This window comes from Quercus lobata, chromosome 7, assembly GCF_001633185.2.
Source record: "Quercus lobata isolate SW786 chromosome 7, ValleyOak3.0 Primary Assembly, whole genome shotgun sequence".
In the NCBI taxonomy this organism is placed as follows: Eukaryota; Viridiplantae; Streptophyta; class Magnoliopsida; order Fagales; family Fagaceae; genus Quercus; species Quercus lobata.
In genome coordinates this window covers 12,880,740-12,891,744 of record NC_044910.1, presented here as the reverse complement: position 1 = coordinate 12,891,744, position 11,005 = coordinate 12,880,740, and the positions used below count along the sequence as shown (strand labels likewise).

General features: G+C 32.3%; 1 protein-coding gene and 1 pseudogene across 1 annotated transcript; one reads left to right on the top strand and one right to left on the bottom strand.

Moving 5' to 3' along the window:
- The first annotated feature begins 3,935 nt into the window (after nucleotides 1-3,935).
- On the top strand, nucleotides 3,936-5,672 carry LOC115952787 (3,9-dihydroxypterocarpan 6A-monooxygenase-like). The gene is made up of 2 exons (XM_031070058.1): nucleotides 3,936-4,832; nucleotides 5,034-5,672. The coding sequence occupies exons 1-2, from the start codon at nucleotides 3,936-3,938 to the stop codon at nucleotides 5,670-5,672; spliced, it is 1,536 nt and encodes a 511-aa protein (XP_030925918.1).
- Nucleotides 5,673-9,583: 3,911 nt separating this feature from the next.
- The window catches only part of LOC115951607, a 52,240-nt pseudogene continuing 50,818 nt past the window's right edge, over nucleotides 9,584-11,005 (bottom strand).

Here is an 11,005-nt window from a genome sequence, read left to right as displayed (position 1 = left end):
ATCATCTATATATAAATATATATATATATATATATATATATATAGAGAGAGAGAGAGAGAGAGAGAGAGAGAGAGAGAGAGAGAGAGAGAGAGATTTAAGAGAAAATCTAATTAGATTCCAAAATTGAAGTTTAATTATGTGCCATGTGTCAAATCAATTTCTTAATTTTGGTGCAATTATTTATCATTCATTGCAATAATCGAGAATTTTATCAATTTTATATTAAACGTGATAACAATTAATAAAAGAATTATTACTTTTTTAAATATAGGAATTCTATAGCATATTGAATTTTTAGTTTTAAAATTTTTATTTATTTTAAGACAACTAGACAACTACTTTTTTTTTTTTTTTTTAAGAACTGTAATTATCAATTGAAAGAGTGAGTATTAATTATAATTCAAGAATAAAATCTTTCTAAAATAAAATTAAATTGTAATTATTGTATCATAATAAAAAAAATTAAGTTAAGAAGTAAAATAATATTTCTTTTCCTAGAATAAAATATACAAGCATAAACAATTTGCATTTTCTACTAATGAATATTCTTACTGGGCTTTTTAAGAGTTATAAATAATATTATAATGACCATATTTAACTTATGTAGGAATTATAAAATGTATTTGATTGTATATTTTAAAGTGTATTGATGCATATAAATGAGGTTACACGTAGTATATACAACACAAAAATTGCATCTTATCTCAATCTTCTTCTTTATTTTAGTTTCTTTTATTGTAACAAGAGCTACATAACAGGGGTTATAGATTAGTTATTTCCTATAATATATTTTTGATTAGGTTATTTCCTAAGGACCACTGCAAGTGGCTACTGGCATGCATGCTCTACGTTATACGTATCGCAATTATCTCATTCATTTGCGAGGACAAAAATAATAGCAATAATCATCATCAAGCTATGAAGCTATAGAAAATATTTTATGTATAGAATTTTCAACACTCAACAGATAGGTTAGGTATCCATTACTTTCACCCTTTTTTTTTGAGGGCGTGTTTCTGATACGTCCATTAGTTTATGAATTGATTTTTTTTTTTTTCTAAAAATATATCTAGTGATAATAAAGTTCTAATAATTATAAGAAGTCCAAATCGAAACTTGTCATAAATGTTATCATCCTATTTGTCCCTTCCCTTCGAAATGGAGGAACGGTGATTTAGATAGGAATCTATCACATCCAGGAATATATAATAGAGGCAATTGGCTGACATATATCAAATTTTCTTATGGGTAAGTCGCATCAATATGTTAACACAATGGAGAGATCAGATAGGGTTTAACCGGAAAAATTGTAGGAAAAGTTACCAGATATGCACTACTATTTCATTTTAAAAACTAAATGGAAAATGCTGACTTCTAATACGCTTGTGGGGTTTTAGGTTTACTTTAATTGTCTTGCTTATTACACATCTTGTACAACACACATACTTATACCGTACATGCCCACTCTTGTATATTTTATTACTTGAGAAATATAATACACTCATTTAGTATTTCTAACAGATAACAAAATCATTGCTCTAACCTTTTGGTGTCTTATTTTTTTCGGTATTCTTCGCTGCCTCGATTTTCTCCAATTAGTAAGCCCTTTGAGGGTCCTCTCCCAACTGCTCTACCGCTGTCAGAGTTCCTTCAGGTAGAATCACTGAAGTTAGAAGTTCTCCTACCCACCTTGAGTTTGAGGGGAGTTGTTAACGGTCAATAGGCTTTTAGGGTTAATTTATGCATACTTTACTTGTCTTACTTAGCACACATACTTGTATGGTTGTATTTGCACACTTCTACCACCTATATAAAGACACTTCTTTATATTTTATTAATTGAGAAATACAAACAATATACTCATTTAGTATTTCCAACATAAAATAATATACTTGTACACTTCTGCCCAAAAATCTACAAGACAACAACTCAAGAAAACAAATTGAAAGCTATATATGTATCACAAATGCAAATATTTACAAATCCCTTAGCTTAGCTGTGAGCTACATACCTGCCTTTCATAGGTTTAGTCAAAGCGAGTTGGTCCTTACGAGTATTTGATAATTTAAGAAAGACAAAGTGTACGTGAGATAAATGAAATAGAGGCCTTTAAAAAGTTACGTAAACTAATCTACATTGTTCTAATCATACGAGTATTTTTTATGGGAATAAAAAAATAATACGAGTATTTGATTAGCGTTCAATTTTATATATATATATATATATATATATATTTATTTATTTACATATATTTATCCTGTGCACCATGTAATTAACGTCCCGCACTCCCACTAGTGAGGAATATAATGTGTATGTATCAGAGAAGTTTATAAAAAAAAAAATACATATGTATCAGAGAAACTACTCAAAACTATTATGGTTAAACGAACTGGAAATATTTCTATAGTAGGCAAATAAATAATATTAAAGAGTATTAGGATTGTTTGGTACATAAGATGTGATGATTTTAACTTTAAAACACTTCTCATCGTGAGAACATGACTTCCATGAATGAGTCAGATTAACATCGTTTTAAGACATGATGACATGAATTATATATATTTTACATGCACGGGACATATCACTTGACTTCTTGTCACTTATTATTTCATACTAAGATGTATCCTAGATGTTGTACATGTGTTACATGATATAGAATCGTAGAAAATGTTAAAAGTTATACCAAATATTTACAAATTCACGTGACAAAATATGTTATTAATGTCCTATCAAACATATAATAAATAAATAAATCAAAAAATATTTTAAATATTTTAATGTTGCTACAAACTATTTATAAACTAGCACGATAATTTCTTCTCAAAAAAATAAAACACTAGCATGATAATATGTGTAATGTCATCTTAACCATAAAATAATATTTATTATTTTTGTAATAGAAAATTAACACATAAATATATATATAAGATATATTTAATTAAATGTATGTTGTGCATTTGTCCATGGAAGTTCATTCCCATAGTCAATTGAAGCCCATTTTTATTGCACCAAGCACCTAGGAAGCACAGATACTCCAATTTTGCTAAAATACTCATGTTTGATACATATCCACACTAGGTATCTCTAACAACTAATGCATGCGTGTTTTATCCTCTCCTTTTTTCTTTCTTTTTTTTGAAAAGATATGTCCGGGATACAATTGTGATGCGGCTCTAACATGGTTGTAACCTAACCCCACAATATTGACAAATATCCCAAACTTGTGAAGATTTTTATTTATATTTTTCATATATTTATTTCAATGTTAAACACTTATTTAGTTATCTTTTATTTACTCTTTCGGATCTTGATTTATATTCAGACCTTTTTTTTTTTAGAATCTTTCTAAACATCATTTAAAGGTTATGAATTCACTTTATTATCTATTATTGCCCTTAAATTAATATATCCTTAACAATATATGAAAAATAAATGCTTGAGGATATAAATAAAAATATTTTTAATAACTAATTAATATATGTATCACCATTATATCTTATCCTAGATTTTAAGAATTGCCGTATCCTATATATCATACCATTCCTATATCTATACAACCAATACTTCGTAGCCAAGAACAATTGCTACGTGATTGTTAGAATGATGCATGACCCGACATGCTAAGAATTTGAAGAGCCCTTCAACCCCGCAATATTAATTAATAATTAAAGTTGTGATAGTTACACATTGTGTTTACGAAACACAAAATTTAGTTAAATTTATAAAAATGTGTTTTGAAAACACAATTTTATAATTATAACTGAATTTATGTTTTAAAAATACAATTTCAGTTATTGTGTGTATAATAATGTATAATTTAGTGTATGTAACAATAATTAACTTTAAAATTAAGAAGAAGAAAGAAACCCTTCTATCTTTTTTATTATAAATAAGAACCTCTAAGCCAGATTTAACACGAGCAAATTTTCAAACCATGGCTGATTTGCAAGAAAATCTTATACTTCTCCTTATCTGGTTAGCCTCTATCATTTTGGTCGGAACCTTCCTTACCAAAACTAAAACCAAAGTTCGCCTTCCACCGAGCCCACGAGCGCTACCGATCATTGGACACCTCCACCTCCTTAACCGAATCCCTCACCAAGCTTTTCACAAGCTTTCGAACCAATATGGACCTTTAATGTACCTACTCTTTGGCTCCAAACGTTGTGTGATTGTTTCCTCGCCGGAAATAGCAAGAGAATTCCTAAAAACCTATGAAACTAGTTTCTTGGACCGCCCCAGAATGTCTAACGCAGACTACCTTTCATATGGCACAGCGGATTTCGCTTTGGCACCCTATGGACCCCACTGGAAGTTCATGAAAAAGCTTTGCATGACCGAACTTCTAGGCGGTCAAACACTTGAGCATCACTTACCGATCAGGTGTGACGAACTAAAGCGGTTTCTACATCTATTATATAAAAAAGCGAAGGCCAATGAGGCAGTTGATGTAGGAGCAGAGCTTATAACGTTAACGAATAACATGATATCAAGGATGGCACTAAGAAAAAGGTTTTCGGAAAACGAAGACGATGCTGACAAAGTGAGGAAGATAGTGAAAGAAATGTGTGAGCTTGCTGGTAAGGGTAATGTGTCGGAAATGATATGGTTTTGCAAGAATTTGGATTTGCAAGGATTTGGGAAAAGGCTTAAGGATGTTCGCGATAGATATGACACTATGATGGAGAAGATAATGAAGGAACACGAAGAGGCAAGGAAGAAGGAGATGGGTGATGGAATAAAAGATGTACTTGATATTTTACTTGATATATACGAAGATGAAAACTCAGAGATCAGAATGACCAGAGAAAACATCAAGGCCTTCATTATGGTAAAATTTTCTTTGCTTTATCTTCTCCATTTCACTAAAAATTGAAAGAATTTATTTTACCTTTATACAAATTGTTAAATTGTGAGTTCGAGTTAGTTTAACTAGTAAGATCTCTTCTCCTCATAAGTTGAAACTATCTCTAAAAAAAACACATCATTTAAAAATATTAGATATACAAACTTATACACACCTATGATGCAGAATATGTTTGGAGCTGGGACAGACACATCAGCTGTGACAACAGAATGGGGACTCTCAGAGCTAATTAATTACCCAAAAGTGATGGCTAAAGCAAGGCAAGAGATTGATATGGTTATTGGGAAAAACAATATAGTAGAGGAGTCGGATATAGTTAAACTTCCCTACATGCAGGCTATAGTGAAAGAAATACTGAGGCTTCACCCAACTGGCCCCTTAATTGCGAGGGAGTGTACTGAAGAATGTAACATTGCTGGCTATGATATTCCAGCAAAAACCCGGGTTTATGTAAATGTGTGGGCTATTGGAAGGGACTCAAACCACTGGGAGAACCCACTTGAGTTCTCACCGGAGAGGTTTCTTATTGAAGAGGGTAGTGGGAATAGCCAATTGGATGTGAGGGGGCAACACTTCCATTTTATACCATTTGGGAGTGGAAGAAGAAGTTGTCCTGGTGCAACGCTAGCATTGAAGGTTGTTCATACCACACTGGCTGCAATGATTCAGTGCTTTGAATGGAAAGTTGGGGATGGAGGAGATGGTACTGTGGACATGGAAGAGGGACCTGGGATAACCCTTCCTCGGGTTCATCCTCTAGTTTGTGTCCCTGTGGCTAGGCTCAAACAATTTCCACCAATTTGATTTATAATTGTGGATGCAGCTTCTAATAATAATTTGGTTCAAGTTTGCAAGGCCAAGGCTGCACTTAATAATGATTTTTAATCGTTTCTTCGTGTGAGAGTAAAATGTTATGTCGTTGACTGTCAAATACTCCAATGTGCCATCAGTATTTCAGTTATAGCAAGCCAGATTCGAGGCCTGAACATAACAATAAAGCATAGTTTTGTGTGTGTGTGTGTGTAAAGCTAGTTAGAGAGAATGATCTACCTAGTAATGGTACCATTCAAAATGGATTTGTTCTGCATTTTAATTTCCAAATCTTATGATGAACAATGTAAGTTTCATAATTTCATGGAAGGACAGTCTAATTATCCTCTTATCTTTTGCTAAAATATTGTTCCTAAAAAATTCACACAATTTTAATTTCCTTTTTGAAAATTTTTTTGTCACTTCAGTTCTTGTGTTTCCAACCATTATTTGAAAACCATGGCCCACAAGGGCCTAATGGATGTAAGCCATGGGCCAACCATCATTTGAAAACATTTTTGAAAAGGGTTATTTAATGATAAACATGTCATGGGTTTTAATGAAAAAGTCTCTAGAAGGGTTTTAATAAAAATCTCGAGTTTTTAGTGACAAAATTCCATGAATTTGTCATGGGTTTTTAATGAAAAATTCCTAGAAGGGTTTTTATGGAAATCCCATGATTTTGATGAAAGAGTTCCCATAAGGGTTTTTGTGAAAATCTCATGAGTTTTTGATGAAAATTCTCTTAGAAGGATTTTTATGAAAATCCCTTGATTTTGGAGTGAGAAATCCCTAGGAGAGATTTGATAAACATCACATGAGTTTTATGATTTGGTCCCTAGAAGGGGTTTAATAAAAATCTCATGCGTTTGGTGTGTATTAGAGGTAGAAGACAAAATTTCATCTATATATTATATATTAAAATGGTTGTAATATTTAATATTACTATACTCCTATTGTGCCACCTAATCGGTCATGTCATTAGTCACATTATCATTCTTTTTTTATTATTTAATTTTTACCTAAATTTTTTGACAATATTAAATATATAAATAGATTGATTTTATATATTCATTGTGGGTAGTTTTTACTTTACATATAACTTTGCATTTACATATTCATTTACTTTAGCTGAAATGTTTATAACTAAACAATAAATTCAATGAATAATAAAAAATAAAAAAATATTGTCTATACATAGTCATCTTGGGCGGTTTTAACATTATATATAATATTTTCTTTACATATTCATGAATGGAAATGTTTATAACTAAACAATAAAACCAATGAATTACAAATATATATATATATATATATATATATTCATCTTAGATGGTTTTAACTTTACATATAAATCTATCTTTACATATTCATCTACTTTAATTTTAAGTATTTATGACTAAACCTTGAAATCAATGAAGAATCAAAAACAAAATATATTATCTATAAAAAAAGGCATTCACATGTCTTCAATGGTGAAAAAAATACAACTTGACAATTGACCGTAAGAAGAGTATTTACACTTACCACCTAGAACTTTCAAAATGCACGATTACCACTCTAAACTATAACTCATTTTTCATTTTGCGCCTTACTATCAATTGGGTTATAAACTTGTACAGAGCATGTCACAAACTTACGTGACCTAACATACGAAAGCAGTGATTTGAAGGAATGTACAAAGAGAGCAAGGATGAACCAAATGAAAAATAGGAATTACTACAACATGCCACTAGAACTAGTGATCATGGTTTTGTGCTCTAAGTCAATCAAAGGATTACTTTTCTTTTAATAATCCTCTCTTTTAAATTAGGCCTGTGAGCTGAACTTGTTTATAAGTCCATAAATATAGGATTCAGTTAATGAGTATCACAATAGATGGTACCAAGCTCACATGCGACAATACTTACATTACATTGGATGGTACCAACATCATATTGAGTAGCACCAACACCACATATGATGATACCAATTGTCGTACCCGAATTCTCACCGCATTAAACAACGGCATTCCATTGGATTTTTCGGACTTTTTTGGCCTTGGCGACAAGGATGTTGTTTATATAAATAAACAAGTGTGTGACATTTGTACAATGCTAGAGTTGAGTGTGTGTGGGTGAATATTTTACCCATGTTCATTTTGTTTAGGATATGGAAGTCCAACTAGAGGTAACTAAATCTTGATAAATGGAAGTTTTTTAAGGGAATTTTTCTTTGTTACTTCATGTTCTTTTTTTATGATAATATTAACAAATGATTACCTTTTGTTGAGAAAATTAAATGGATGTTTGAGATTAGAGTTGTGGTATTTGGTTGTGAGAATGAAGAGGTTGAGGATATGGAAGTATATTATGCTTTAAATTATTATTTATAAATTTCAAAATAATTTAATCAGTTTAAAAAATAAGTCTGCTTTTTCATAGTAAATATTATAATATGTTATAGTCTCCTGGAAATGAAGAAAAAACTAGGCAGTTCAAGTATAAAAAAAAATCTAGATCAACAAAGCAATTCCACTAAATATTAGAAAACCAATTTTTGGACAAAAAAATTATATAAAATATAAATTACAAAGACTGAGCTTCAAAGCATTCAAAAATGTTGTTGAAAAGCATAAATATTATACAAACAAAATGAGCATTATATATAGGCATTACAAAACATAAAGATTATTTTCAATGAAATTGCAAAGTATCCACGCATCACCGAGGACATTATGTACATTATTGCTACTTTTACATTATGTACATTGTAAGGTTGAATTTAATCAATCATTCTGTTGGCTTTATTCCATGCCAAATTTGCTTGTATTTCAACATTTAGTAACCCTGTATTTAGGTGCGTTTGTTGTAAGGGTAGTGAGTGAGATAAAGTTTTGAATGCTCAAGAGTGTGCAAGAAAACAGAGACTCGCGGCTGGATCTCATGAGTGACTCGCGGCTGCAAGCCGCCAGATGTAGCACACGTGCCAAGCATGCCAGAAGTTGAACAATCATGCTAGCTGGAGCACTACAGGACAAAAGAAGACAACTGGCCATTCGGTTATCTCGCGACTCAATCAAGTCGCGAGGCCAAGTCGCGAGCCAGCCCTGTTTTGAAAAACCTGACGTTTCACATTCCTCTCTCACCCTAGTATATATACCCCTTATACCCATAAAAGAAAGAGAGCTTCCAGAAAGAATTTTGAGAGAGAAACTCTAGAGTAAAACAAGATTAATTCATCTACAATCTTTACATAAGAGTCTCTTCAAATTCCTCAACTCTTTTCCTCTCCACTGTCAAACCCTTGAGAGGCATTTTACCAAAACCTTGTTCTCACCATATTCATTACTGTGAGAGGGTTGTTTGGTGTTCTGGGAAGCAGTTAAGAAGGAACCAATCTACATTGGTTGATGCTATGGTAAAGCAGCGGAATCCGAGAAGCTAGAAAAGAAAAAGGTTCGGTGCAACCTCGTTGGAGCAAGAAGCTTGGAGGGCTTAGGTGCATTGGGTAGATTAGGCTTGGAGAGTCTATTGCTGTCCATGTATCCCAACTACATTTTCTAGTGGATTTTTTACCGCTTGGAGGGTGGCGGAGAGGTTTTACGCCAAGGGCTTCAGTTTCTTCTTCGATAACACATCGCATGTTGTCCTTGTGTTTGCATCTTTCTTCCCTTTTATCTTTGCCTTTTATTATCTGCTGTGGGTTGTGATTTTAATTTGGCTTAAATAGTTTTCCAATTCTGTTTTATAGCTTTTGTTCATTTTCCACACACTAGTTGTTTGACATAAAACTTGAATTGGTTAATTTGTAAATTGGGGGTCTAAACGTTCAAGGATATTTTTACACCATTTGAACTTTCATACATTATTATCCTTAAAACACATGAGTCCCATTAATCCAACACCAATAACCATTAGATAGGATTAATTAAGGCATGTAATGGGGTAACAAACAAGTGGTTTTTCCATTTCAGTAGCAAACCAAGACCCTTGGCTTAAATCAACATTCTCCCTGTCCTTCACTTTCCAATCTAATCGTTGGACGATGCCTACAACTGTTGGGTGCATCATCAACATAGCAAGTGATGCCCCAGGGAATCCTCTCCTTCTACTACCAAATGGAATGCACTGATTTGATGCTCACTAATTTTCTCATCTGAGCTTTCCAAGAACCTCTTTGGTATGAACTCATCTAGGTTAGTCCAAAGTTCTGGGTCTTGCATGATGGCATAGACGTTAATTAGCACACTAGATTTGGCCTTAACAAGTGAACCATTCACCTTGCAACCTTCAGCACATTCCCTGATGATAAAAGGTCCTGAAGGATGAAGCGTTAAGGTTTCCCTAATGACTAGGCATAAATAAGGGAGGTCTGGCATGTCTAATTCTTTCACTTGCCCATTGGGCCTAATGATCTCCCAAAAAAACGCTGCAAAATGTTGTGCAACGTTTTCTTGCAACGCTTTTTTGGCTGCTGCAATAGAATCGCAGCAATATCCATATTGCAACGTTTAATAGAAACGTCACAATGCATTTTTACTTTTGCAGCGTTTTCTTTGCAACAGTCAAAAAAATGCTTCAATAAATCCTAAATTCATTCATTCAAAATCCAATGTAACGGTTCTAAAAAACGCTGCAATAAATAATCTATTGCAACGTTTTTTAAAAACACTATTACACACACACACACACACACACACACACACACATGTGTGTGTGTGTGTGTTGCAGCATTTTTAAAACTGCTACAATAGACATATTGTAGCGTTTTGTTAAATGCTGCGCTGTACACAAAAATTTAAAAATTGTAATTATAAAAACAATACTCCTGTATAAACCAATATTCATCTGTGATCAAATATTTAAATTTCAAGCACAATACTCCAAATATTAAATTGAAATAAATGTTCACATTTGTTCAAATAACTTAATAAACCAAGTTTCATCTATCCAAAGCACAAATAACATTGTAAAATTCAACAATAAACTATACAAGCTTTTCCTCTTGACTCACTAATTTTTGCTCTTGAAACACTAATTCCTCTTTGAATTTGCAGATTGTTTCTTTATCTCTTAAGCTCTCTTCTTCTAATTCCACCTTAAAACTTGAACCAATGGTTATAGAACTCAAACCAAATTTAGAAGGAGTTAGCCCGAATCCTAAACCATGAATTTGGCCATTTCGCTCCTTGCCTAATACTTGAGAAAAAACATCATTCCCAAACGAAGCAATACTCCCACTTGAAGTGAAAGTCAATGGAGTTTGTTGTTGGCTTATCAATTCATCCATTTTTTCCTAACAAATGAATTATTAAAAAATGAATATAGGATTAGAAGTCACAAAAT